This window comes from Purpureocillium lilacinum (assembly GCF_023168085.1).
Source record: "Purpureocillium lilacinum CBS 284.36 DNA, scaffold_3, whole genome shotgun sequence".
In the NCBI taxonomy this organism is placed as follows: domain Eukaryota; kingdom Fungi; phylum Ascomycota; class Sordariomycetes; order Hypocreales; family Ophiocordycipitaceae; genus Purpureocillium; species Purpureocillium lilacinum.
This window is the reverse complement of record NW_027072113.1, coordinates 658,709-686,682: the sequence shown is the minus strand read 5'-3', so window position 1 is coordinate 686,682 and position 27,974 is coordinate 658,709. Positions and strand designations below refer to the sequence as shown.

The following is a 27,974-nucleotide window of genomic DNA, read 5'->3' as shown; positions in this document are numbered from 1 at the left end:
CACGGGCGAAGCGCTTGGCCGTCACTTCACGTCTACGAGATAGAGCTGCACGGAATGAAGCGCTATTGCGTATTGGTCCACTCTACCGGACACTCAATACCTACCAAGTGGAATCCGGGATAGACTTAAACACCCTCAGAAGATTAGGGGCCTCTCCTTTGCTGGGTGAATGTCACGCGTCGTATGTATCTCAGGAGTCAGGACGTCCGAGCGGACGCTGATCCTGGGTTCGATGATCTGGTTCACCCTGGCCGCAAATCATCGGCAGCAAACGAGATTCTGAGGGGAAACCAGAACGTGGCAAACTGCCGCGATCAGATGCTGTCATGGAAGAAACAATTCGCAACCGTGCGCGGCATTCGACCTTCCCCTAGACGAGTTGCTTTTCTCAAGTGCCGGGTTCGCCAAGATCCGATGCATCGTGACGCTCATCTCGAGAAAAGCAATCGCAAGATCGTTCTAGACCCTGTGTGCCTGTTTTTCAGGCTGCCCACATTCTGGGTCATCGAATCACTTGAGCTGGAAGCCATTGGTCTGGTGGTGAATAATATCGTATGGCGCGTCGATGGGCTTAGGGTAGCCGTGCTTTCTTGGAGCAGGGCTCATCCTGTCCACAGCTGGGCTCTTTGAGCAAAAATCCGCTGATTCGTTCTCCCTACGAAGTACGTACGTAGTATTCAATGCAAAGATGCATCTGGGTCGTGGTCGCTCGTTTCAGAAATAGAGTTGCTTCAAGTTGATGACAGGTACGAAGCGTGTGAATCCTTCATTCATGCGACGGAAGCGCCTCAAACAGCCCACACAGAAACTCAAGCCTGCCCGCCGCCAGACAGGGATTCTGTCGGGGAGTGTCGGAGTCCGAAAGAGCGTCCGCTCGCCCGCGAATATTCCGACTTGGCGGCGAGGTTTTGGCTCACCGGCCCGCCACACCGTCGCCCGAGCTCCGCGCGGCGGCTCCGCCTTCCCCGCCCTCCATGTCATCCGGAGAAACGCGGCCGGCCAAGGCCTCACGTGGAGTGGCTATTTCTCCGTCGGGCGGTCAATATCAAGGCAAGCTGGTGTTTGCCTTTTGATGATGATGGAACATTGAACTTTGTCTTGACCACCAACCGACACGTTGTTCGTGGGGCCGGTCTTGAGAGTTGAGACAGCGTCAAGATGGCGACAACGACCACGGTGACTGAGCCGATTGAGGCCATTGAGTTGTCTCACCCTGGCAACAAACACTCGGAGCCACCGCCGCGGACGGATGAGCCCACAACGCCGAGCCGGTCGGACCGCTTCGACCGCGCAACATATCTCAAGCTCATCAGCGCCGGCTTCTCCTTCTTCGTCGCCGGCGTCAACGACGGGAGCCTTGGCGCCCTCATTCCCTATCTCATCCGCGAATATGCCGTCAGCACTGCCATTGTGTCCAGCGTGTGAGTGACCCCCTCCGACTTGGAAGTTCTCCGTTGCCGTTGAGTTCAATGTTGACAACGACCAACTAGCTACGGCGCCACGTTCGCGGGATGGCTGACCTCGGCGCTCACAAACACCCATCTCTCCCAGTCGCTCGACCTCGGCGCGATGCTCGCCCTCGGCGCCGCGGTCCAGATCCTCGCGCACGCCTTGCGCGCCTGGGATCCGCCGTTCGCGCTCTTTGTCGTCACGTTCTGGTTCGCCAGTCTGGGGCAGGCGTATCAGGACACCCACGGGAACACGTACGTGGCCGGCGTCAAGGGCGCGCATCGATGGCTCGCCTTCATTCATGCCATGTACATGGCCGGGTGCCTCGTCGGCCCATTCGTGTCCACGGCTGTGGCATCGGTGGGCGCGACCTCGAAGTGGTATCTGTTCTACACGGTTCCCCTGGGCATTGGCGTCGCGAATTTGGCCTTGGTGCTTGTCGCGTTCCGCGACACGCTCCGATTCAAGAAGGCCGCGCCGGTTACTAGCGACGAAGCAGAACCAGGTAGCGGTAATGTCACATCGACAGAAGAGAGCGAAACGAGAGAAATATCTCGCAACAAAGGCGCCATGATGCTCATCAAGGAAACGGCCCGCCTTCCAAGTGTCTGGCTCCTCAGCACATTCTTCTTCTTCTACCTCGGCGCCGTCCTGACTGCCAGTGGCTGGGTCGTCGAGTACCTCGTCGATGTGCGCCAAGGGAGCCTGTCTCAAATGGGCTACGTACCCGCGGGCTTCAACGGTGGCGCCCTTTTGGGACGGCTCCTGCTCGCGGAGCCGACGCACCGGTTCGGCGCGCGGAGGATGGTGCTTGGCTACGTGCTCATCTCCATTGCTCTACAGCTTGTGTTCTGGCTGTCTGTTTCCGACTCCATCCAAGGCGCTGGTGCGCTGTCGAGGAAGCTCTACTGACGAGAAGATAGAGTGCCAAACATCATCGCGGCATCGATAGCCGTGAGTTTCATCGGCTTCTTCACTGGGCCGCTCTTTGCAACCGTACGTTGGTCGACATAGAGCCCGAACTCTGTCTATGCGCACCGCTAACGATTTCCACAGGGTATAGGGCTTGGATCAAAGCTCTTCCCGGCGCATCTCCATTCAACGGCCCTCGCGCTCCTCTTCGTCGTCGCGCAGATGGGAGGTTCTCTCTTCCCCGTCATCACCGGTGTCATCGCGTCAAATGTAGGCGTCAAAGTCCTACAGCCAATCTTGATTGCCCTCCTCGCTGGGACAGCGATCAGCTGGATGCTCGTGCCGCGGCCAAAGAAGTCTGGAAACGCGGAGCTGCATCAGGAATAGTCACTGGAGGACTGCGGGATTGTCGTCCGCACTCATAGCTAGATTAGCCCATATGCACGAACCACCAACGTGTAAGTACTATATATATGCTTCCTCCCACTGTGGATGAGGCGTCCTTTCTCATTATCCATGTTTACCTCAGGCCGGCTTCAATAGATGTTGTTGGCAATTTGTCCAAGCCCTTTGGCAGCGACCTTGGAGCTGCAGAGCCGCTGGTGTCCAGTATACCACTGTGCGCTCGAGCCCGTACTGATCAATACAGTCTGATCATGGTAGCGGACAGTGAGGCAAGGGATGACGCGGCCAGGCCACAATGCATGTAAGGCTCAACCAACAAGGCATGCTTTCCGCAGCGAATCATGCAGCACACGGACGTTGATGCCGATTCCACGATGGCCTCGCCGTGTTGGCCGAAGCGGCGGCCGATGGGGGGATGTGCGTGCCACATGACGCTCAGGGGTTCTGCACTGACCAGAATTAGAAGAAAAAAGATTCACCAGTCCCATCGATCTTCGCAAGGCCGGCGGCGACTGAAGCGCTCCGTATACTAGCCAGTCTGCTATGCTGCACAACGCAGCAGGTCTTTGCACCTGGCCGTTCGGGCTGGACCAACGGATGGCGGCCCGCGACGTGCAGGCTCGTGAGTGCGCATAGCCGCGCAATACGAAGATGGGCACGTTGCCAGCTTGCTCCATGTCAATCACCAACTTCCCGAGTCGCGAAAACAAGTAGTATCCTGGGCGCATGAGGTCTGCCTGCTCCATTGGTGCGCTACGAGATGTACTGCGGCTGAGCGAGCTCATGTTGGGTGTGTCCCGGCGCGCTTCGGGGCCTTCGACACTGCTGCAGTTCACTTGCGCAACCAACCTGCGCGGGACGCGTTCATGGGCTCCAGATGTTTGTGCGATTGGCGAACTCTGCATTCATAGGAAGCTGCTCCGTTTTGCCATCGCTTGGTAGAGAGGCCATTGCCTCTGGGTGCCGGCTAACCTGTTCAATGGTGCATGTGGGAACATCAAAGCGGCAGTCTGCCCTGGCACGTCGGAACCAGACGATCATCGATATCAGGAAGTTCGCACAAGGCACTGCCGACCAAGTATCCGTACATGCAGATGCAGTGGCATTGGATCGCATCGCCTTTGCCGCCCGCACCGCCCAACACGAACCGCCGGAAATAGCATCGCAGCACACGGCCACAGATGCTGGGGTTGGTGGTGAACCGGGACGAGCGGCATCGGTGTGGCGGCAAAGTTACCCATGCAGCTGCAGAGGCCATGAAAAGTTGCTGTGCCGACATTTGGACGGTTCTGGGCTTGTCCTTGCAAAGTCAATGGCGACGCGTCCCCCCAACCGTCCACTCTCAACCGCAACCTCTGCAGCCAAGCCGAAAGCAAGGCCGACCGTCACCACGTTCTCTTTTGCCCTGCTGATCCCTCGGACATGACCTGTCTCTGATGTTGCGTCCAGTCAAGTCATCGGCCACTGCCCGGTAGTAGTCGATCTCCTCGCCCATGGCAGCTCGAGACATCTTGCGACGCGCTGGCTGGGTGGGCTGACTCTGAGGATCAAGGACGCGCCTCCCGCGAAGCCTGAAGTAGCTAGAGGGAGGTCCCAACTTGGGCAAGGCGCGTTAGGGACCGGCGGCTGCGACACGGACGCAGGTGCAAGCCACCCCATTTTGCCATCCAACCCTTCCATCCAACCATCCAGCATCTTACCCCGCGCAGCGTGTCGGGGCGACGGGGTGGAAATTGTGGCAGCCGTGCCTGGACGGGCCCAAGTACCGCGCCGTCGTGGCCGTACCGCTAATGTAGCGTGTACAAAGGGGACGCTAGAGGACGTTTTCCCGGGCGGGAGTGATGCCCCAGAGACATCCCTGATGAAGCCATTCGGATCGTCGCGCGAGGGCGCTGCGCCAGCCCCCATCCCCCCAATCCCTCGCGCCTGGGCCGCTCTTGTTCCCTCTCACTACCACTCGAGTGTCAGTGGCGACCCTCGCAAGCCTGCTTTTGCTTGCTTTGGGGAAGGGCATCGCGGAGGCACAACGTGGTCCAACCAGTGGCGGCTCGGCTGCTGTCTTTCCTGTTTCCCATCGTGCAGTGCACCACCTCATGGCAGGTACAGGTGCCTCCTGGTCTCAGGTACCCAGTACCGTTCGAAACCAAGGCTGAAGCCACCTGCAGGGAAGCTCCAGCTGTCTTGAGCTTCCTTCGTGGTCTGTGCCCGCCGAGGCTAGCTCATCAGCCCACGCAGCCCAGTTGGGGGAACAACCCGTGAGGCGCTCAAGGCGCTCCAGCTGCCGTCGCCCCCAACAACAAATAATAAAGGAGGACCTGTCATCCCATCCTTCTCCTTTCCCCTTTCCATCCCGCTGCCGCTTGCATCTCTCGACTCTTCTCGCCTAACTAGCCGTGCCAAGAACGCCGTGTATATTCCCAATCCAAGTCTCAGCTTGAAGCCGTCCACAATGAAGGCCACCTTCGTCACCCTCGCCATTGCCGGCCTCGTCGCCGCCCAGGACTTCACTGGCCAGCCCGACTGCGCTGTACGCCTCTTGGACCCCAATTGAGCACGGTTGGCTGAAGTACTGACGCATCCGCGCCCGCCTCCTTAGATTCCCTGCCTCAAGGACGCCATCCCCAAGATTGGTTGCAAGCTTGAGGACGTTGCCTGCGCTTGCAAGCCTGACGCGCAGGCGAAGCTGCTGCCCCTCGTATCGGGCTGCATCCTCAGCAAGTGCAGTCCCGCCGACGTTGCCAAGGCCCAGTCCGCCGCCAATGCTGCCTGCGCCAAAATCGCCACCCAGAGTGGCTCGGCCTCCGGTTCGGGATCAGCCTCCGCGACGGGATCGGGTTCCGCCACTGGCTCTGCGACGGCCTCCGGCTCTGCCACTGGCACCGCCTCGGGCACCGAGTCGGCTACCGCGACTGAGTCCGGCACCGCCTCCGAAAGCGCTACCGGCTCCGCGACGGGCACCGAGTCCGGCTCCGCCTCTGTGACCGCCACCGCCAGCGGCTCCGGCACCTCCCCCTCGGTCACGGGCACCGCCACGCGGTCCGGCTCTGCCTCGGGCACTACCACTGCTGCGTCCACCAGCACTGCTGGCGCCAACATTGGCCCCGTCGGTGGCGTCATGGCCGCTGTCCTCGCCGCTGCCGTGGCCCTGTAAAGGGGTCTCGCAGTCGGTCGTTTTACAGTCTGAGGTGTACGATGGCGGGTTAATGAATGACGGACGGTAATAAGGATCAGGTCGGGCGGAAGTGGTCCGACATGTTCTGGGCTCACCATCGTACAAGTTTGCCTAGGGAACTGGAAACCCCCGCTACTAAGGGGCACTAGACAGCCTTCCGCACACTCGCGCGAATTGAACGAGTAACAAGCCATGTGTCCAGCTCCGATATTCCGCTGATGTACATTCGCACGCGACGTTGCTTCGGTCTTCACTTCGTACCTACTTGCGACTCCGTACTGCATTGTTGCATACTCAGCGGCGCTACTCGTCATATTGAACGTTGCCCACCTCGAATAGCCAATCCCTCCATCATTAACCAAGGCGCCATGCTATGGCGGCTGCATGGGCTTGCCTAGACACCCGCGTTGGAGCTGATGGATCACTAGTTCCATCACCTCCCTTGCCTTGAGCCAGCCCCAACTTCTACCTGCCTTTCTTTTTTCGTCTTCGTCCTGATCCAGAATGTGTCTTCTCTCTGCCAATGCGGGTACCAAACTCATCTTCTCAACATGTAGAGCAGCTGTCTCCAGATGGCCGGGGGACCCCAGGTCTGAGTTACACAAACCTGTCACCAACGTCAGACATCTCAGATCTTGTAGTGACAGAGATGTTGACGAATGCGCCGTTGCCCATCATCCACTTCCAGCTTTTGTCACATGACCCAAGCCGATGACGCGGTAAACGACCAAAGCAGGTATCTGAGCATAGGCTGGACCACCTAACATCAGATGAATTGACTATGTCTTGGTAGATCCAAATAGGGGGCTTAGTTCGGGCCACCTAGTAACAGCGGAGGGTAAAGCGAGCTTTCCCGTAGACGAGCCATCGGCGTAGTACGTCTGTGCTGCTCGCCGGACTACAGACCTTCACACTCCAACCCCTAGGCCTGAGCATCTGCACAGCCCATTGCCCGTACCGTAGATGTAGAGGTCCGCAGTCAGATAGAAATAAGTGGCACCTCAGCCCCCGACGGCCATCAACGTTCTCCGTACTCTCGGGTGCCGATCCGGGAATCGAGATGACACGACCCAACTATAATCGGAAACAGCCCGCATGCTTACAGACTCGAGCCAACAATGATACCGCTGAGGTAGTGAGAGCGTATGAGCAAATTACTTCTTCCAGTATGCTGCGCGGCACTTGGGCTTGATGGGGCAGCTGCCGAGCCTGACGTGGCCACCAAGCCATGTAACTCAATGTCTCATAAGACCTCATTTAACCACATGCAAAAAATAGTGTGAAGAACAGCGCGAATTTCACGGAGATAACATCAATATCCCCTTCATCTATCAATTGAACTGTCGGCCCTCTCGCTGTTGTTCTTTCTTCGGGGATCAATATGTCCCGACCACCGCCGTCGGAGATGGGGAATGATGCATGCAGATCTAGGGCAAGCCCCCTCATATAAGCCGCCTTCGATGGCCACAAGAATGTATCTGCCTCCGTGATAGTAGACATGCCCAAGCCGCCATCTTTTGACTCAAGGTTTCGGACAAACTCGATATATTCTATTGAGGCGCGATGATCCTCTTCTCCATCTTGCTCGCCTTTACCGGCCTGGTGACTGTGCAGGGCGGAGCGCCTGATCGCACCGCGGAGCAGACTGCGAATTCGAAAAGAACGATTTCCCTTGGCGTTGTATGTTGCAGGCCTGAATCACGACATGCGTCTAGTGTCGCGTATGCTAAGCCGTGAACAGGTCGTCTTTCCTGGCTTCGAGCCCCTCGACGTGTTTGGGCCACTGGAAATGTTCTACAGCGTGAGGCTTGTCTTGACAACCCTAGGCAAAGCATTCGAATCATGGCTCACTAACAACCTCTCAGCTCTCCAGGTCATACAAGATGACCCTTTCCGTCATCGCTGAAAAGCCCGGCCCGGTGAGCGGCGGCATACCTCCCATTAAGGCTGAGGATGCGACGGAGGCTCAGGACTTCGGATGGATGCTCCAACCCACCATCGATGCGACGCACTCCTTCGATGACGCGCCCGCGATCGACGTCTTGCTTATCCCTGGAGGTTACGGGAACGTCGCCCTTGAACAGAACAACAACACGATGGTTGAAGACTTCATAAGGCGCCGCATCGACCGGGTGGACTATCTGTTCAGCGTCTGCACCGGCGCCGTGAGCCTCGCCAAGGCGGGTGTGTTGGAAGGGAAGAAGGCGACAACGAACAAGGCTAGCTGGGCTTGGGTGACGAGCCACGGGACCAACGTGACGTGGGTACCGGTTGCGCGCTGGGTCCAAGACGGGAAGATCTGGTCAAGTTCTGGAGTGGCTGCAGGTGAGCAGATGCCCCTTTACGACCCATTCTTCAAATATGCAGTCCTGACGCGTTGGAAGGCATGGATATGGCGTACGCCTTTCTTTCGCATTTATATGGCACGAACGACGAGCGTGTCGATGGTATGATGAACGGCATCGAGTACGCACCGCATACACATGCCGACTGGGACCCGTTCGCAGTCGTTCACAAGGTATTCAGGTCCACGAACTTCTTTGGCACGAGGCGCAGCTTACAATCTCAGGTTCCTGGGTCTGACCCGAACGCTGATCTTACCGACTGCACCAAGCCGGCTGGGTACTGACGAAGACTGGAGCACGCGACACCAGGTCGCCGTATTCCGCTCGACTCTTCTACGTACAAACGCCGATATCCTCTTGATTCATATTTGTGTTAATAGTTCAGGTCTAGTCTTTCACAGCAGGGGAAACAAATTGAACATTCTCCCCGTGCAAGTGTGGTGCATACGTCGAACCCCATCGCTGAAGTTGTTCCGGCACACCGTGTCTTCTCGCCAGGAATGCCATGATGCGGTCGTCACGCGATTGACCACCGAGTATGCTGGCCCATGTCTGAAGCTCCTCCAGTATAGCATCTTGCAGCACGATTTGCAGTCTCCTCTGCCTCTCCCGATTGGACCGGAGGCGCTTGACCTGCGACACGGCGCCAACCATTGCCAACGCCAACAGGAGCATGGCGAAGGCGGCATTGGACGTGTAAATTGGCTTTTGACGCATAGGGCTCGGCGACTCGGTATGATGCGTTGGCCTATCCCACGAACTTGCACTCTGTGACGTCGCCGGTCGCTGACTAGAACTCCATCCTATATGATGCCTTTCGTAAAGCTGCCGCCTTTGCGGGTCGCTGAGGATGTCGTGTGCGGCAATGACAAGGCGGTATCTCTCCAGGCGGACCGCATGGGAAATTGTACGCTCCACCGAGGCATCGCGCATGTCGGGGTGGTAAAGCTTCACCAGACGATGGAACTGCTCCTTCGAGTACGTCTCGCCAGGCTTCACTCCGAGGATCTCGTGGGGTGACGGGACCGCATTGCGTGGCCACGATGGCAGGCCGTTCTGGCGTGGCGCGGAGATTGAGTGCCTTCTCTTTGACTCGTATCGGCGGTGCCCATGGAGCATGGGAGACGCTCTAGAGACGAACCGTGCTGGGAGTGCCATAATAGACGTAGTGTGCTACAGTCGACGGGTATGGGTCGATACTTTGACGTCTAATGTCTGCGGTCCAGCTTGAGCCGAGGTTGCAGGGGCCAAGCGAGATGCAGCGGAGGGTTTTAATACTTGCTGCTTGAAGCATCCGCGTCGCGTGTCTCTAATACCATATTGACGGCATCGCAACACTCAATGTCGTGGGTCAGCTACCAAATGGCGCATATCTGCTCGTGGCATCTGAGCGCTGCATGCGCTGTTACTTTGACAGTTGAGGAATGGGGGGGGGGGGGGGGGGGGGGCCATTAGGCACCTTGATGGCTCTGCCGCATGCGCCGTTTCACATGCGACCACTTGCTCGCTTCTTTAAAGATTGCCCTTAATGTTTTGGTATTGCAGTTGCCAAAGCAGCCAAGCCGATACGACGACAGTGTGCATGTTGGCGGAGTAGGCAGCATTAGATCGTTGCAAGTATGGCGGCTTGAGCATGTTGCGATTGGGTGGCTTACAAAACACGCTCGATCTCGCTCGCGGTAGCCGCCAGGTTGAGGTTGCGCAGGTTGTCTCCTTTGTAGCTCACTCAATCCGTACTGTTTCATCACGGGCAATTATCACGCTGGAAGAGAAGGCTTCTCCCACACCGGTGTAGAGCATCTGCCCTTGGGGTCGCATGTCTCACAGGGTGCTGCTCACCTGGACAGTGCCGGCGGAACAACCCCACAACCCGCCCGCAGCTGTCTCCAGTAGCCCACCACCGGCGCCAACACAAGCGAGTCCTCAAGTACGCCAACCAAGTGGGATTCATCACAACTTGAAGTTCATCGATGTGATGATGCCTAGGGAGAAAACGGTTCGTGTGTGCTTGCGATGTATAAGAAGATCATACAGGGATAATTATTTCCAAATTTTTGAAGACCAATTTCGCATCGGCTCATTTGTTGGTCCCGAGCAAATTCGCCAGCTCTTCGGCAATTGCGACAGTCTTTTCCTCGGTCAACCTCCGCCCAATAATCTGGACCGCTACAGGCGCGCCGTTGTACGCTTCCGCATCATCTACTCCAGTCAGTTCCCTATGCAACTTATTGAACCGGACACGGAAACGAGTAGAAACTTACACTCTGCTTGAACAGTCTTGTCCATCTCGGTGAGCGGTTCAAAAGACGCGTTCTGTACGTCCACGTTCTTGTCTGCGAAAGTGACGGGCACTACAACGCTCGTAAAGTCGAGCACGTTGATGGCGGTCGCGTAGCCGTAGTACTTGAAGCGGTCGTGGCGGACAGCTGCCGTGGGTGTGATTGGCGCGATGATGGCATCGACCTCGCGGCCGAGCTTCTCCTCGAGCTCGCGCAGCTTCGCAAGGTACTCGTTCTGGTAATTCCACTTCTCAAGGTTGGCGTCCCACGTGCGATTGATGTCGAGCTTGGGCAAAGTCGGGTTGATGAGGTCCTTGAAGTTGGGGATGGCGGGCTCGCCGGACTCTTTGAGGGTGGTGAAGACGTCCTGACGGTGCAGTAGCGTAAGTATACGTACAGGAAGGCAGCTGAAGAAACGAAGCGAGTGAACTTACGGCACCGCCATCTGCGGCGTAGATTCTGTTGGCGAGGTCGACTGCGTAGGGGTGCTTGTACGGCTCCCACGACACCACGGTGTGGCCAGCTTCCTTGGCCTTGGTGACAACCGTGTCTACAGCACGCAGGACAGGAGGGTGCGGCAGTACCTAGGTGAGAATTTCTGTTAGTAAAGACCCAATTTGGCGGTAGTTGGAGCAAAGTACGTTGCCGTCACAGGAGTAAAAGCCCAGAGTCAGACCCCCAGAGGCCATTTTGCGCCTGATATTCTCTTCCTCGGCCGGTCGCCACGGCATGGGAATGACCTTGGCGTCGTACTGCCATGGCATCTGTGCCAAAACGGACGTGACGAATAGCCGAAGGTCATCAATCGTGTGGCACATGGGCCCGCAAACGCTGTGAATCGTCTCTTGCCCCTCCATGCTGTTGGCCATGTTGGCATACGGCAAGCGACCGTGGCTTGGACGCAGGCCGAAGAGGTTGTTGAAAGCCGACGGCACGCGAATTGAGCCACCTGTTACCGTCTTAGCAGAAAGGCTCAAATTGGTCACACCTGAAGGGCTGAGGTACCAATATCCGTGCCCACTCCAATGACGCCGCCGCGGAATCCTACGATGGCGCCCTCGCCGCCGGAGCTGCCTCCGCAAGACCAGTTCTTGTTGCGCGGATTGACAGTTCTCCCAATGATGTTGTTGAGGGTCTCGCAGACCATTAGACTTTGCGGAACGCTGGTCTTGACGTAGAAGACGGCGCCGGCCTTGCGCAGAAGCGCGACCAGCACCGAATCCTCGGTGTCAAACTTGCCAATCCAGGCGACGTAGCCCATGGTACACTCGAGGCCCTATCTTGGGTCAGCAGTGTTCATGACTGGCTTGCACTTGCTGAGACGGACCTTGATACGAAGCTGATCCTTGAGCGAGATGGGCAGACCGTGCAGCGGCCCAATTGGCTTCTTGTGCTTGGCGTAGTAGTCGTCGAGGCCTTTGGCCTGCGCAAGCGCCATGTCGGGAAAGAATTCGAGGTTGCAGTTGAGCTGACATGTGTTAACACCGCTCATGGCAACTTGTTAAAGATCGCAATCCTCACTAATTGCTGTGCTAGGGCGGCCCTCTTGCAGAATGCGGTGGTGACCGCGACCGAGGTGAGCTCTCCATCGGCCAGCTTGCGCACCAGATCGGTCGCATTGGACTCTGTGATGGCCAGTTCACCGTTGCTCAGGATTCCGCTCTCCTTGGGGTAGGACATGAAGGAGTCGCCAGTTGGCGGCGTCTTGATGCGCCATTCCGGCGGGATGGTCTTTTCGAGGCGGCTCTTCTTGTCGGCCACCCGCTCTTCCCACGACTTGGTCGCCATTTTGCCCGATTCAATCAGACTGATTGGTCCCTTACGCGAGTGAAAACAAAAGGTGCCGGCAACCTGTTGGTAGTTGCAAGAATGTTGCAGCATGAATGCAGGGACGAGGCAGGCTGCACCCGCGCGAAGCACTTCTTATCAGCTCCCCGCGCCCTCCCATGATGTCGTTGTAATCGTCACCCCGCTCCATGCGGATAAGCCCAAAAGTAGGCCGACGACGCTGCAGCTGCCCGTCTCAAATCCGGAGAAACGGAACAGCCAGTATGATTGGCATCTCCATTCGGCCGATTCTTGGTAGCGAGTCCACGCTTGCGGCCGGGCGCTTGCGCCGCTCGGACATCCCGCGGCAACTTGGAGCGGTTCTGAGCCTGGGACACGGTAGTTGGAGACAAGCCCGACACTGTGCGGGCATCAATCAGGGCCCGGGACGTGTCCCACACCGGGACCGGAGCCCCGGGTTGACGATGCGCGGGGTGGGGTATCGCCTCTGGGTTATTGAGCTGGGCGGCCTTGATCCAGATGGAATCGTCGAGGAGGGCGTAAGGAGCCAATCACGGGAACATGGAGTGATTGTCGAAGATCTTGGCGCCCAGAGACGGTCGCAAGGACGGCTGTCATTCTGTCAACGAAGCCGTTTAGAGGCGAACGGTCGGGGGCAGCAGTGCCACTGCCGAGACTCTTACCAACACGGGCAGCTTGTCACCGGCGGCGGGCGAACATGGCAACAAGGATTGGCCTTCCACCAATCTAGGGCTGCCAGAACACCCTTCGCCTGGAGCCTGGGTATCATATGACTTTTCACTTGGTCATGAGAGAGTGAGTGAGTGAGCTCAACGCCAAATCTCCCGCTTGGTTGCCACTGGAATGTCTCACTTCGGCAGCCACAGCGACTGTGAAGCTTAAGTCACAGCGGCCGTTCCCCCGCCTCACAGGGTCGACGCTGGGGGAAACTGTGAGCCTGTGCTGCTGCTGCATCCACCATGTCGCCGAGACTCTTGCACGGCCAGGTCCCCGATGCCTCAAACTGGCACCTGTGCCCGCCGCTCGCGCTGTGTCAGGCCATGAGATGAACCTGTCCTCAGTGTGACGGCTGTGACATCGATGAGGCTCCAGTGGCTTGCTCACATGTCGGCCCAGCTGCTCGCCCCCGTCCTGCTCTGTTCAGCTGCGCCGACATGCGCCCGTGACCCCGTCGCTCATTGAGGGCAACCCTCCATGAGGAGCCAACAATGGAATGGCAGTCACGACAATACATTCTTCGCTTTTCCCGCCAACACCATCACAACAACGTCGTCTGCGCCGGCGCAGCTCTGATCTTCTTCTCTTCTACATACACCTTAACCGTTGCGCAAAATGTTCTTGTCAGCGTATTCCACATTCTATCAACTTTTCCTCGGCGTGTCGGCGCTGGTGGTGCTAGGGAACATGGTCCTGCTCGGGGTCCGATTCCTGAGACGTGGCAGTGCGCCACAAGCGAAAGATCTCTCCGACAGAGATATCGCACGGTGGGTTCAGACCCTTGACACCCCCGCTGGGGCTTTAGTGCAGGTGCTGATGATGGTTCAAAAGCTCTAAAATGTCGCGCGCCAGACGCTGCGACAACATTCTGGCGAAAGGAAGGGAACTGTGGTGATGGGAGCATACGGCTTGGTCCTGTTTGTGAAGATCGCAGTGGCGACGCCGGCGTCGTGAGGAGGGAAGCCCAATCTGAGATTGATACCAGCTAAATGATAACGACCACAACACGCAGTATGCACTGTACAGTTGCCCATCTTGCCATTACACTCGCGCTGCCAACACGAAGCCTACCACGGCTGGACCCCATCACTGGTGATGACCTTTCCCACGTCCGCATCCCGCTCGCCCTCGACGACCGCCCTCACCAGCTTGCCCCCAATCTCGGGGTGCTGCGCCCCCATCTGCTTCAGAAGCTCTGGCCGCCCACCCAGGTTCGTCGCCAGGAAGCCGGGACTGACGCAAAAGGTCTTGACCCCGTCGTCACGCAGAATCCAGTGCCACGTAAGGAACACCATGTTGAGCGCCGCCTTGCACGCTTTGTAGCTCTGCGTCGCCACCAGATCCGTCTTGGGCCAGCCGCCCGCTGGGTTCGGCGCCCACGGCGGAAAAAATGTCTCGGCGTTGCCCTGAAGGGTAGACATGCCCGAAGTCAAGAACACGATACGGGGAGCGCTCGCTGCGAGGAGTAGCGGCGTGAAAACCGCCGTGGTGACCTGAGCACCCGACACGTTGACGTCGTAGGCCTTCTTGAAGACGTCGCGAAATTTGGCAATGTCGGCGTCGAACGTGCTGTCAAAGGCCGCCCCTGGCGCTGGGGGTTAGTGATTCCGGGGCAGATAATACAGGGGGTCCGTTCACGAACCAGCGTTATTGACAAGAACATCTAGCCTGCCAAACTTGGCCTTGACAATCCTTGCGGCCTGATTGATGGACTCGTCGCTGGTGACATCGATTTGAATCGTCTCAAATGTGCTGGTAGTCTGAGCTATATCCTTCGCCAGCGCTGCAGCAGCCTGTTCGCCCTTGGTCGCATCGCGACTGCCAACGAAGACGTGGTATGGCTCAGAGGATTTTAGTAGGGCTTTGGCGGTTTCGAAGCCGATGCCTGTGTTGGCACCAGTGATGAGAACGATTTTCTTGGACATTTTGATGGGATTATGTGAAGGTCTATAAGGACCCAAGACTCCCGGAGATGTTGCGCTTGATTGGTTGCCAGATGACATGAGAAGAGCGTTCATACCCAGTGAAAGACGTGCCTTTAAGTAAGTCCATGATCGCAACCTGGCATTTGCGAATTCGATCGAGATGCCTTCTAGTTGCATCGCATTGCACAGGTTTACCGCCGCGGGCAAACCATCGTACCGAGCACCGCAACTAAGAAGGTCGTGGCCATGGTCAGTTGTGAGAGGATTCGCATTCCAGTGTCAAAAATAGCAAAGTCCCGACGCCGTTCGGAAACCCAGAACGGCAGCGGAGGGCGACCGTCAATAGTGCCCACCCGACACGGCACGACGGATTTCATGTTCGGACTCGCTGCTTGCCCGGCTCGAATTACGCGTAATCCAAGTCCGCAGCCCGGCTAGGCTGCCGGACCTTGCGGAACTGTAGCGGAGTCGCTGGGCCGCCGCCTGGCGGGGTCCCCTCTCGGCTTTCGGACGCGGCCCGGCGCTGTGCCGCCTTGCCGAATCTACACGAGTGCGTTGGCCACCATCTAGTCCCGGCACAGGTGAGTACACGATCTGAATCCCGACATTTGGACTTTCCTCTCTCAGTCATTTCCCAAGCACCCGCCGCTTTACCCTACGTAGCGCCTGAGCAGCCTAAGCAGCGCCTAAGTAGTGCTTGCGTGGCACCTAAGTCGCACCTAAGCCACCCTCAACATGGCCTAGCTATGCGTCTTCTTCAGTCGCTTCTGTCCGATTCGACTGTTCAATTAGCCAACTGATGATCTCTATCGAACCAGTTCACTTCCAACTCTGCGACACGGAACTTGTCTTGGACGGCACACAAGGGATTGTCGTAGGCCCCGCGCGATATGCTCCACGCTTTCGTGGCTGGCGGATGAGGGAACAGATGAGGGAACCGTTGGGTCAAACGTCACCCCAACGCGCCAATGCCGGACGAGGAGCCATGCCTTCGACGTGATCATGCCCGCAGTCGCATGAAACACGCACCGAAAACATGCAGTTCTCGTTGCGGACGTCTACTCCATACGTGAAGTGGGTGGCATTGCATAGATCTGTGCTGTAGCCATCGTCGAAATGTCGATTGCGTCGCATGAAAAAGAGCTACGAGGGGGGCCAAGACAGCCGGCATGGCACGAGGAAAGGATGCCAGACTGTGCACTCGCAGCAGGAGGGCCCGGCCGGATTGCTATTCAGCTTTTCTGAGCAAGCACTGGACTGAAAGTCGAGGAGCAACCAAGACGTGCTCATGCATGTCTCAAAGGTTGCCATCCGTCATCGCTCTTCATTCGCCATTGTGAGGCCCCGTCACGCCCGTCGTCTCCCATGTCGCACGGTGAAATCAACATCACCCGTCCTCATTAGCCCCCCGGCCGGTCCCTTGCCGGCGAGCCGTCCCGATTCCAAGACAGGGTCGGTTTCGCGCTGGCACTGCTGCCTGCCATGCCCGCGCGATCGTTAAAAAGACGTTGAAGCCCGCTTCAAGAAGATTAAAAATAAAGAAAGAAGCCAGCAACACCTGGACGCATCCGAGTACAAAGTATAACCTGTTCTCCGTAAGTCCCGCAATGGCCAAAGACCATGTAAAACGCACGCACATGGAGTACTCGAGGCATTCGCGGCCAACGCTGATGGAGAGTCAAAGGTCGCACAGACGCGCCACCTAGTATTGCAGGTGGCCGTGTCCGAGTTTGGGCCTATATCTATCCTTCACAGGCATCAAGATGCCACGGTCAATGCTAGATGAAACGGACGACTCGGTGCACTACAATGGCACCAGGTGCACTGAAACATCGCCCCTGCTACCCAACCAGGCTTCAACAGTGCCTTCATCCTGGAGACAGGAAGTCCCGTCCTCGATCGAACCCCATGAGCGGCCTGTGCTACGGTGTTTTAAAACCACATGGCGTCAGGAGGCCACGACGATAGCAGCCTGGTCAGTGCCATTGTTGATGACGCAGGTATTCCAACGCGGCATCAACTTCGTGAGTATCTTCATCGTGGGCAGGCTTGGGACGAGGGAGCTCGGCGCTGTTAGCTGTGGGTAGCTCATCCATGTCCTATCCTGCGCTCGCAGCCCGGAGAGGGGCCCCAAGACGGTGCTGTGAGTGTGCTAATACCGGAATATCAGTGGCCAGCATCACGACCAACATGATAGGCAACACCATTATCCAGGGCCTTGCGAACAGCCTCGACACGCTGGCAGGCCAGGCTTTTGGGTCCGGCAACAAGCACTTGGTTGGCATCCACACGCAGCGTATGGTGTACTTCATACTGCTCTGCACTGCCCCGCTCATGGCGCTGTGGTGGAAGGCCGGCGATGTGCTCGCACCCATCCTCCCGGATCGTGAGCTGGCAGAGTTGACAGGGCTTTACCTGAGGATCATGATCCTTCGCGTCCCGGCCTTTGTTCTCTTCGAATGCGGGAAGCGCTACGCCCAAGCCCAGGGCATCTTCAACGCCGCGACCTACGTCCTCTTGCTTGTCGCCCCGTTCAATGCCTGCCTCATGTGGGCCTTGGTCTGGCATCTCGGCTGGGGCTTCATCGGAGGACCGATTGCCATCGTTTTTACGGAGAACCTGATGGCTCTGTTGCTTTTCCTCTATCTGTGGCTGATAGACGGGTATCAGTGCTGGGGCGGCTTCTCAAAAAAGGCTCTTTCGAACTGGAGTAAGTCACGTCGATCCCGTTTGAGACGCCATCACGCACAGCGAGGACTCTGACAGTCACCAAAGAGCCAATGATGCGGTTGGCAATCCCAGGCATGGTCATGCACGTGGCTGAATTCGCCGCCGACGAAATCCTCACCATCGCGTGCGCCCAGTTTGGCGCGGCGCAGCTAGCCGCTCAAAGTGCTTTGGTGACCCTGACGCAAATAACCTGGACCGTGCCCCTCGCAATATCGATCGCCGCTTCCATCCGCGTTGCCAATTTGATCGGTGCCAAGGCAACCGATGCGGCAACGATGGCGGCAGTGGTGGTCAGTTATCGCCCGTATTCCCCACGCAGTGGAAAGTTGGCTGATGCCTCACGATACAGGTGGTTGTGCTTGGGCTGATTGTCACGACGTTGTGCACCGTCCTCACGGCTGCGCTGCGATACCACATCCCGTATTGGTTCACCGATGACATGGAAGTCGTCAGCATCATCACTAAAGCTCTTCCCATCGTCATGGTCATGCAGTTCTTCGACGCCACGTCGGCCATCTCACACGGCCTGATGCGAGGGATCGGGTACCAGGAATTCGGCGGCTACCTCAACCTGGTTGCATACAACCTGATCGCGATTCCAATCTCCTTCAGCACGGCTTTCCTTCTCCACTGGCAAATATACGGGCTCTGGACCGGCATCGCGGTTGGTTTGGGCATGTAAGTCACGGTTCGAAAGCGCTGCCGAGCTATGGAGCATGTCGACTAACGGTGCCTGTAGTGTAAGCGTGGTCGAATTCTGGTGGCTCTATCGCTGGGATTGGGAGGAGGCGGTTGCAGATGCTGAAGGCAGGAATGAGGGCATTGAATCCGCAGGCTGTACATCAGCAGACATGTGAGCACCATATTGCTTGACTTTACTAGACCATCTAGATGGAACGAAAGACCAAAATGAAGTCATGGTCATGCAAATTGATGCAACAGCGATCAAATGCGTTCAATGGCCCACAAGGACCACATGCAGCAGGTGGTGAAGCAAACTCCGGCTCGTTTATTCTCCTACCGCCGACGCAGCTACTACTTAATAGTAGACTCTAGGTATGCTAATTCTCGAGTGTGTTTTCGACAGTCCCAGTGCGCTGTTCTCTAGGCAGGAGAGCCTTGAAGAAACTACAGAGTCGGGCGAATGCCAGCTCGGTGATCTGGTAGTGCAGGACAACACGCCCAGGTATCAGGTCCATCATTTTGAGATCAAATTGCCCGGCCACAGGGTAGAAGTCGTCATGCGTCAGGCCCGAGGCATCTAGGTCAAGCCAGATTTGGTTCGTCTCCGTTGGTGCTTGCAGTTTCCCGCCGAGATCAACCCACAAGGCTGAGGCCCGCTTCGCCTTGTCCTGTGCTGCCCTCAGCTTGCCACCGAGGAAGACGTCGTCGATGGCTACCCTCGCCGGCGCCGAGATGAGACCGGCGGCACGGATATCGCCGCCGAGATAATGGCGACTCCACTTGGCTCGCTTGATGAAGGCCAAACTACCCGTCACAACACTGCCAATGGGCGCCCCGAGGCCCTTTGATAAGCACAGCTGCATGCTGTCGAAGCATTCCCCAACGTCCCGCAGGGTAAAGGCGCCGGTGGCAACTGCTTCCCACAGGCGGGCTCCGTCTAGATGCATGTGTATGGGGGGATCCTGCGATCGCGCCCACTGGGAGATGGCGCGCATATCGGAGAGAGGCATTACGGTACCCCACAGCGTGTTCTCCAAGCTGATGATCCTGGTTGGGCAGTCGTAGACTGTGTCCGTCAAGGTGGCATGCCTCTTTACATCATCGAGAGTGAGGTGATGACCGTTGGACGGAACAACCGTTCTGATCAAAGCACCGCACATGGCCGCCGCGCCACCGCTCTCAAAGGTGACGATATGGCCTCTGTGGTCGGCAAGGATTGAGTGAGGCGGCGCGGTTAGAGCTGTTCGGAGGGCCACCTGGTTTCCCATGGTCCCCGACATGACCAGCAGGGAGGCGTCGTGGCCCACCAGCTCGGCAACGTATTCTTGGAAGCGATTGGTGGTTGAATCTTCTTCCATTACATTATCCCCGAGGGTGGTGTTTATGATTGCATCCAGCATGGGCAGCGTCGGCTTCGTGAAAATGTCCGACCGGAAGTCGTTTGAGGCCTCATCGCTGTGCGACCACGCCAAATTGGGCTCAGGCTGTCTTTGCTTCTCGAGTTCGAGAACCTGGTGGCCACGTCGGCTGGTTTTGGCGTCAACATCAACAGACGCCGGCGGACGTTCGAAACGCCAAGGCTTCTCCAGGATAACAGTGTGGGAATCCATCAGCTGTGTATGTACTCAAGGCCTGGACGATGCCCACTCCGTGTAATGCGAGATGTTGTCGGGCCAAAAAGTCCGTCGCTCAACGAGATATATAGGCGACGACGGTTGCGATCCGCTTCCGGAGGAAGGAGAGATGCGTTGAGTTCTGATCAATGCATTGGCAGTCTGCGAAACTGATTGTGCCAGAGACACTTGTTGTGGTAGCTGCTTGGCCGAAGCTGATTTGGAGTGGGCCATGCAGACCTTCGAATCCCTGTTCCAAATAGCCCCAAGCACACCTAGCAGGGCAGATCTTTTGCCAACCCGCGCCCCTAATCCTGCTTGACATCCGGCCTTGTCAAGAGCCATCGCGCTGAGAGGCGCATCAGACCGCTGGCACTCCAATGCCAAACCTCAGATACGTCAGCGTCTACATGCACCATCCAAGGGACTAACGTAGTGTCTCGGAGCAGGACGATGTTATGACAACAAGTCACACCGCTTCCGCGGATATGCCGGAACACAATGCTCGCAAAACGGCGGCAGCCGAAACACGGCAGCAGCGAAAATGTAACACAGTACATGGCAAAAGAAAAGGTAACAAAGACACCGTCTCAGCAGTGACCCAGCTGAACATGGCATGAACAACGCACGCCGTCTGGGGCTGGAGCGTCCCCCTCCCCCCCCGAGCTATACCCAATGGCAACCCCGCTCTCCGCCTCCCTCTGCACAGAGACAATGTACCTTGCGGTCTTTCAAAATGGGGCTTGATTCTTTTAGTTGGCATTGACGAATGAAAAGTTTATTCAGTATGTTCCTAGGGCTCGACTATGCAGCTAGGTTGACCAGTGACAGACTATGCAGCTAGGTTGACCAGTGACATGCCTCCCATCTTACGACCAAAAGATCAACCGCGGCTTGCCGCCAGACTTTGAACTCGGCAACAGACCCATGAAGCTGCTCAGGCACAACCGCGGCCTATACTTGAGTCCCAGCGACGGCATCTCCTCTGGCGTCACGGCTTCCACCTCGTGCATGTTTCGTGAGTTGAACATGCAGAGTGCCCCGAGGGTCGGTTCGCAATAGACCTTACGCGCTCCAGATACCAGGTCATGGTGATATCCGTAACTGTCTGGGTCGCGTTGCTTGAGTGCATCCTGTGTCCACTGAACGTCGTATACGATCTGTAGACTCCTGTCAGACCATCAAGAACCAGATAAAGCTGTAAAGAGAAATAGCTTAAACGACTTACTGTCCGCCCGTCTCTCACAGGAGCTAGATAGAGGTTAAACACGATTTGGTACTCGACTGAGTTGATGATCCAGTCCTCGGTATGGCTGTCGTACGGTGCAAAGTCGCAGTGCAGGTGCGTCGAGTCGTTGAGAGCGCGGAAGATACCCGAGAAATAACTACGCCCCGGCGCCTCGGAAGCGATCTGGACGTCCCAGTCTGGGAAGAAGCCGGCAATGCGATTAAACACTCGATACCATGCATCGAGTCCCTCTTCAGCAGATAGCTTGCAGTGAAAGTCCTCCCACTTCTTGGCATCCTCGAAGTACTTGTCCTGCTCTACAAATCTGTCAACAAGATTCCACAGCACATTCATGCTCAAGATCCCTACCATCACTGCGTGTTCTAAGGTCCTTTTGCGATTGAGCCTGATACTCAAATTGCGCGATGCCTACCTTCCGCAAGGTTGGCCCGGTGTTGTGGATGTAGGGGGTAACGAGTGGGCTCAGTTTCTGCTCATATCTGGAGCACTCCGCCGGAGTGAGAAATCCTGGCTCTTTTATGAGCGGCGTCCTGCCGTAGAGCAGGTCAAGCACGCTATCGCGACTCAGGGGCACACTGTCTGTGGTTGTCCATCGCGATCGCCACTGGCCGAGCACAGTGGCAGCAGCAGGCTGCTTCACAAGCTGTGGTCTCCTGTGGGTAGGGCTAAATGTGGTGGGTGCCACGTTCGAAACGGACCTTGCCCAGGGTGTCCTCCCCTCGGGGCGAGGAACGTGGCGAATGTGACGAAGCATCTTTACACCAATTGTATGTACAGTAGTTGTGTGGTCGAGGACGAGAGGATGGAATAGTCAGCCACCAGACTCATCTAGGTCTGCCGGCGGTGGTTGGATTTATCCAACTGGTAAACCGGCTAAACCCACAACAAGACGGGACCTTGCGCTGCACCAGATCCGTCCCGGCATAGCAAGGCGCAGAACACCGCGGTTCAGCTATGCGGAACCTTTGAACCTGCGCCTGCATGACAAGCGACAGTCACTCACATGAGGCTACGACAGTGTTGGCCATAGTGGTAAAGCTTGGATCGGCCATCCTGACCTGTGGCTACCTGAGGTCTCGGAAGCAGCAGCTGCCATGCAAGACGGGATGCATTGTCCGAGCCGTCAGGAGTTGTGACAACAACACTGCCAGCTTTGAGCTCGAAAGTCTCAGTAAGATCACACCGCCAAGGGGCGTGCTCTGAGTCGTGATCAACAGCAAAATTGCCACCCTGCACGTTATTGTGAGCGATATTGACACTGAAATACTAGCGATACATTGGTATTCTCAAGGAGCCATCTTGCTAGTTGTGTCTTGTGCTCCCATCGGTGAATGCTGTCTCAAGTCATGGCACTCCGCGGCAGGGGTCAAGTCTGTGACTTCCGCCATGATGTGGGAAGTGGGAGCATGAGTGACGGTGTGATGGAGCCGATCTTGAGCCGACATGTTGCTCGACTGCCCCAACAGCCTCGCCCTTTTTCTCCAAGAAGCGCTTTTGTGTCATTAATGTGACAAGCCTCTTATAATGGGCGGGACATGCCGCCAGATTTCTAAAGTTGCCGACACCTAATGCAAGCGCCAGTACCAACGACACGCATACGCCGCAACCTTTACAGGACTCTTTTTGCCGCCTTTTCGCGTTCTGAATAGCCATGATCATGGGACTTGGGATTCAAGCTTCCATCGCACTTCATATCCCTCATATCATCGGCGTCGTGGTCTTCGCCTTCGCAGCGAGGAGCTTACTCGGCCGCCTATGTCGCTGGTAACGGAGTTTTGCTTTCGCACGTTCACAGGGCTCGAAAGGCGCTAACTTGTGGGCAGGGGTAGTAGACGCCGTTGGGCTCTCAAACAGCAACTCGTCACACCGAAAGACGCGGCTCGTGACGGGCCGCTCTGGAACATCGAACCGCGCCATGACTTTGACTGGGCCATCACTCCTCCAATGAAGCTTCGACCATATAAGCCACGATATTATATGACCATGGGTAAGATCATTCCCACTCAGCCACCCATTGTCTTGATGTGCCGATCTGCGCTCTGACAGATGGGTGGGCACAGGGGTGAGCAACGCCAGCACGTCCGATCTCGTCACCATTGACAGCGAGTTCCTCAAACGCCTGCAACTACGCCGCGACATCTTGCGAGAACACCCCACTTCATCCATGCGAGCGACTCCGAGGGCGGAGCCAGCAATACGGGAACTCTACGAGTATCTGGCGGGATTCTATCTCCCCAAGCGCTACCCCACGCTGTTCAGGACTCGTGTAGATGGGGGAGAAGCTGTTCTTGAGAACCTCGCCTCGGCGGAGACGTACCCTCAGCGGGCTCCTAGCGCGACGGATGCCACGATGCAGCGCCTTGGCACGCTCGTCGACGAGGACTTTATTTTCCTCATGCCACCACCGGACGGGACCAGAGGCGAGTACACGATACAGGGATGGGTCGTCTGCTTCACAAGCGGATTTGATCTGCCCCCGCTGCTGGAGAAGCCCCTCAGCTTCGTTCATGCCCCTGTGCCGGGGTATGAGGAGAAACTGGGGCTGAGCATGACGAGGTGGTTCGACCGGCTCGCCGTCGGCCGGCTAACCCGCCGCTACAATGTGCGTTTCGGCCGGGCCATGGCATTACTTGACGTGTTGGTTTATGTCATTTGCTTACCGCGTCGGCAACATAGTGGGCCATCACCGTGCATGGTGGCTTGAGGCTCAGCCACGGCGAGAACGCCCTCTACGCATTTCACGAAACGTCACGGCAGCAGCAAACTGACGTAGATATAAGCAAGGTTCGTGACCCACACCACGAACAGGGGAATTACATCTGACCACTTGGCGCGCTTGTCCTTCTAGGCGCACCTCCGAACGGAACTTCAGCACCTGTATAGGCTGCCATCATCCCGCGCCATCGTGCTAATGTACAAGACGTACCTGTACCCTCTGGAAGATATCAAAGCCGAGGGGCAGGGAGGGGCCCTCGCGGACGCGATCGGTGGCCTGTCCAAGGGAAACGTCCCTGCCATGGCCAAATACAAGGGCAGCGAGATCTGGGGCGAGGCAGTGTGCAAGTTTCTCAGATCCTAGCACGTGTCTTTCACGCCTGCCTTTCTTCCGCAGTCAGCCCCTGTTTTCACATGCAGTGCGCGCTTACTAGTTGAAGGATCGCCGTTGGAGAGCCTCAAGAGTCTCCGCCTGGGGGGCCCGTATTATCGAGACCTGAGCGGTTTCTTTTGGAGCACGGACATGCAGCGTGTCTCAAACCTGTCACAACGAAAGACATGCAGGTAGTATCCGGCCAGGAATTTCCACGGCGAGACCTCCAAGTCATGTGTTCGTGGTTTGTGTGTCAATTGCCGAGATCTGTGTCTAACGGAGGTGCCGCCAGCTGCAGCATCTAATACTGACCTTGCGGGGCACGCTGGATGCACTCGGGGTATCCCAGTGGCCGAACTGCACAAAACCACGGTGCCCTGTACTGTGGTGATATATGTAAGGGATCCTGAAGAAGACTTGGCCTGAAGATGGACTTTGTTCTCGTGCGCCGTGGATAGCAAGGTCTGTCCAGTACATAAATGAAGTCAAAACCACCTTTCGTCTTTTCCGGCCGCAAAGCTCTCCAGCACCCTTCCCACCATGACGGTGCATCTTTTTAGCCCATTAGCGTGCTGCTCTGCTCTCCGCGTCAGCGGTCTGCCGTATGGATCCCCCAAATTGGCTCCCTGGCTACGAGGCTTCATCAAAGACGTCGATGGCCGAGCCAAGACGCCACTGGACCCGATCGTCCAGGACCTCCAGGACCTTATTGAGGGTAAAGCCGAAATTCGCATGTTGGCTTCAGCAATGCTCGATGAAATACCGAACAAGGACCCCTACAAGGGCAATCCTTCAGAGCACAAACTTATCCGGGACTATCGCCACCTGCTCCGGCTCGTCAGTGTAGTCATGAATGAGGTTGCGCCAGCCTGGAACATGACCAAGGATCGTATGGCAATTATTGGAGAGCCGTTCAACATCCTGTTGGACTGGCCGATGAGTACGCCGAGCGGATATGCGTTCTTCCTACGGGAGGATGTCAACGAAAGGCTCAAAACCATTCTGGACACCTGGCGAGAACGAGTTCTAAAAACCACCAAGTCGCAATACGTTCTCACAACTGAGGATGGAGGTTGGCTCTGCAACACGGCGTTGAAAGTCATCGAGGAAGACGCCAACATCGGTGTTGTGCCCTGGGCCTCGTTTCGAGCCATCTTCAGCTGCGATCCTGCAGGGGACCCAGTCCATTGGGGCTATAGGACTTGGGACGAATTTTTCACGCGCAAATTCAGGGATATTGACCGGTTCCGCCCCGTCTCTTATCCTAGCAACCCTGCATGGGTGGTACACGCGTGCGAGTCCATACCTCTTGCGTTGAAAATGAACGTCAAAAAATACGATAAATTCTGGATGAAGGGCCAGAACTACTCAGTAGCCGAGATGCTAGATCATCACGAACTTGCGGACCAGTTCGTCGGCGGCACAGTATACCAGGCTGTCCTGAGCTCAACGTCATATCATCGCTGGAGTTGTCCGGTGGAAGGAGATGTGGTTTTTGCAAGGATAATCCAGGGAAAGTACTTTGCGAAGACGCAAGCTGCAGGGCTGGATGACGCGGACCAAGAGAGCACACATCAGCACGAAGTCTACTGCAGCCATGTCGCTACCCGAGCCATCTTGTTCATCCAAGCGCCCGACCCGATCGGTCTAATGTGTCTCATCTCTCTCGGCGCAGCTGATGTATCGACATGTGAGATTGCAGGAAAGTTTAGCACAGGTTGGCCGAAGCCCGTGGCGAAAGGTGAAGAAGTTGGCATGTTCCACTACGGAGGTTCAAGCTACTGCCTCCTTTTCCGGAAAGGGGTGCAACTTGCCTGGGTTCCGGGGGCAATTCCTGGTAATGGAAAGAAGAACCAGCCAATTCGCGGGGAGCTGGCCCTTGCATATTGAATTCAGACGCTTTCACAGTCACAGCTCCTAGTGTCAACTTGTTCACATTCAATAGATGCGCCCGTTGTGGCAAACATACTAGAGACATTTCGTGGTTTTGCTTGATCTCGGCACGGTCACAGGGCCTTTAGACACACTATAAATGGCGACATCTGCCAATTCCCACAGAAGAGGAGAGCGAACCCATTCGCACGAAGAAACTCGTAAGCACAGAAAGGATACTTGAACATGCATCGCTCCAGGCTCTTTCCTGGGACATGACAATATTGGGCAGCAACCGTCCAATGGTATTGGGCTTGGCCACATTCATCAATCCGGGAATTAGACCGCATCAGACCCCGTTGAGACTCACATCCAAGCTGGAGGAATTGATTAGCTTCGTATGCATAACGTATAGACAGTTCTTGCGGTGTATGCGGCAAGGAACTGTGGGAAACGTGCGCCGTTTGGATGTGAGCCTGATGGTGCTGTCCACCAGTGACCGGCAACAGGACCTACCACGTCACCTTGGTTGATTCGCAATGACATGAGGTGTCTCATTTGCGTTTTGTTTCCTTTTTGGCGACATTGCAGGCTGTCAGCAAGCCACTCCACTGAAACACGGCCTGAGAAAGAACGAGCAACGTTATGCGCTGATCTTCGGCCAGCTACGGAGTTGTCTCAAGTAGATCTGCAGCAGTGCATGAGTCCGATGTAGGTAATTGCCGCAGAGGATGCAGTGCCCGCTGTTTTGCCCTGGCGTGTTCGGATACTCTGGGGGGGGAAAGCTTTCGAGATGTATCGCATGAGATGCTGATGACCTTGCCGAAATCTTTTGCTGGTCTCCACGCCACTTCCAGGAGTTACTCCGTAACCACAACAGCGTGACCGTGTCAATGGACCGTGGAGCGTTTGCTGGATTGGCGGCAGGGCGGCAGCTTCGCCCCCCCAACCCCCTAGATGGCCACTCACAAGGAACAAACTGCGACACGTTGTCAGAAGACGACTCAAGAAACGCTGAAGCTCATTCTTCAGTCCCCCGAATGCCTATTGCCGCCAGGAACGCCCGAGATTTGCCCGCATTTCCTCCACACCATCAGCGTATTGCGAACCATACACCGCGGTAAGTATCGCCACCATTAGCGGAAAAGACGATGGAGAGCTGACATTGTGCTATCGAGCATGTACTTGCCTCCTGAGCATCAGTGTGAGCGCCTTCGGCGGAACCCAGAGATAATATCAGATCGGTCGGCCAGCATGATGCCCAACGATGAGGCAGCTACGATCGGCCCGCGCAGCGATACAGAGTCAACGCCCCTTTTGAATCCCCCCGTGCTATGCGCCTGTGCGGCAGATGCAATCGCCACGGGGCAGTCCGCCGGGGTACTGCTCGGGCAGAAATCAGGGCCAAGCGATTCCTGTAGCAAGTGGCGTGACGAGGCCATGACCCTCATAAGCTACGCTGCACCTCTGGTCGTAACATTCTTCCTGCAGTATTCGATTGACGTATCGAGCGTCGTAGCGGCAGGCAGGCTTGGCAAGATAGAATTGGGAGCCGTATCATGTCAGTCTGTGTCAATGCCTGCACCTAGGTGTTATGACGCCACTGACCCTTGCCACAGTGGCCAACATGTTGGCAGCAATTACCTGTTTCGCAGCATTTCAAGGCCTAACCACAAGCCTGGATACTCTATGTTCTCAGGCGTACGGGTCTGGAGAAAAGCAGCT

General features: G+C 56.6%; 10 protein-coding genes across 10 annotated transcripts; 6 read left to right on the top strand and 4 right to left on the bottom strand.

Moving 5' to 3' along the window:
* Nucleotides 1-1,158: 1,158 nt before the first annotated feature.
* PLICBS_004068 (uncharacterized protein) lies at nt 1,159-2,748 on the top strand (the record flags this gene model as incomplete). Its single annotated transcript, XM_065600380.1, has 4 exons — nt 1,159-1,421; nt 1,491-2,335; nt 2,402-2,445; nt 2,506-2,748. The coding sequence occupies 4 exons, from the start codon at nt 1,159-1,161 to the stop codon at nt 2,746-2,748; spliced, it is 1,395 nt and encodes a 464-aa protein (XP_065456452.1).
* A 2,467-nt stretch (nt 2,749-5,215) lies between these two features.
* Nucleotides 5,216-5,917, top strand: PLICBS_004067 (uncharacterized protein; the record flags this gene model as incomplete). Its single annotated transcript, XM_018326724.1, has 2 exons — nt 5,216-5,293; nt 5,363-5,917. 2 exons carry the CDS (start codon nt 5,216-5,218, stop codon nt 5,915-5,917), a joined length of 633 nt encoding a protein of 210 aa, XP_018175044.1.
* Nucleotides 5,918-7,501: 1,584 nt separating this feature from the next.
* PLICBS_004066 (uncharacterized protein) lies at nt 7,502-8,567 on the top strand (the record flags this gene model as incomplete). Its single annotated transcript, XM_018326725.1, has 5 exons — nt 7,502-7,618; nt 7,680-7,739; nt 7,804-8,263; nt 8,323-8,456; nt 8,508-8,567. 5 exons carry the CDS (start codon nt 7,502-7,504, stop codon nt 8,565-8,567), a joined length of 831 nt encoding a protein of 276 aa, XP_018175045.1.
* Nucleotides 8,568-10,360: 1,793 nt separating this feature from the next.
* PLICBS_004065 (uncharacterized protein) lies at nt 10,361-12,350 on the bottom strand (the record flags this gene model as incomplete). Its single annotated transcript, XM_018326726.1, has 7 exons — nt 10,361-10,482; nt 10,545-10,929; nt 10,997-11,146; nt 11,204-11,511; nt 11,568-11,838; nt 11,890-12,030; nt 12,084-12,350. The coding sequence occupies 7 exons, from the start codon at nt 12,348-12,350 to the stop codon at nt 10,361-10,363; spliced, it is 1,644 nt and encodes a 547-aa protein (XP_018175046.1).
* A 1,805-nt stretch (nt 12,351-14,155) lies between these two features.
* PLICBS_004064 (uncharacterized protein) lies at nt 14,156-15,013 on the bottom strand (the record flags this gene model as incomplete). The annotated part of the gene is made up of 2 exons (XM_065600379.1): nt 14,156-14,673; nt 14,731-15,013. 2 exons carry the CDS (start codon nt 15,011-15,013, stop codon nt 14,156-14,158), a joined length of 801 nt encoding a protein of 266 aa, XP_065456451.1.
* Nucleotides 15,014-17,203: 2,190 nt separating this feature from the next.
* On the top strand, nt 17,204-18,425 carry PLICBS_004063 (uncharacterized protein; the record flags this gene model as incomplete). The annotated part of the gene is made up of 3 exons (XM_065600378.1): nt 17,204-17,723; nt 17,780-18,033; nt 18,093-18,425. The coding sequence occupies 3 exons, from the start codon at nt 17,204-17,206 to the stop codon at nt 18,423-18,425; spliced, it is 1,107 nt and encodes a 368-aa protein (XP_065456450.1).
* Nucleotides 18,426-18,804: 379 nt separating this feature from the next.
* On the bottom strand, nt 18,805-20,037 carry PLICBS_004062 (putative low-specificity L-threonine aldolase 1; the record flags this gene model as incomplete). Its single annotated transcript, XM_065600377.1, has 1 exon — nt 18,805-20,037. One exon carries the CDS (start codon nt 20,035-20,037, stop codon nt 18,805-18,807), a length of 1,233 nt encoding a protein of 410 aa, XP_065456449.1.
* Nucleotides 20,038-20,909: 872 nt separating this feature from the next.
* PLICBS_004061 (uncharacterized protein) lies at nt 20,910-21,640 on the bottom strand (the record flags this gene model as incomplete). The annotated part of the gene is made up of 2 exons (XM_018326729.2): nt 20,910-21,200; nt 21,269-21,640. 2 exons carry the CDS (start codon nt 21,638-21,640, stop codon nt 20,910-20,912), a joined length of 663 nt encoding a protein of 220 aa, XP_018175049.2.
* Nucleotides 21,641-23,272: 1,632 nt separating this feature from the next.
* PLICBS_004060 (uncharacterized protein) lies at nt 23,273-24,368 on the top strand (the record flags this gene model as incomplete). The annotated part of the gene is made up of 4 exons (XM_018326730.1): nt 23,273-23,276; nt 23,350-23,891; nt 23,966-24,073; nt 24,138-24,368. 4 exons carry the CDS (start codon nt 23,273-23,275, stop codon nt 24,366-24,368), a joined length of 885 nt encoding a protein of 294 aa, XP_018175050.1.
* A 549-nt stretch (nt 24,369-24,917) lies between these two features.
* Nucleotides 24,918-26,267, top strand: PLICBS_004059 (uncharacterized protein; the record flags this gene model as incomplete). Its single annotated transcript, XM_018326731.1, has 1 exon — nt 24,918-26,267. One exon carries the CDS (start codon nt 24,918-24,920, stop codon nt 26,265-26,267), a length of 1,350 nt encoding a protein of 449 aa, XP_018175051.1.
* Nucleotides 26,268-27,974: the final 1,707 nt, after the last annotated feature.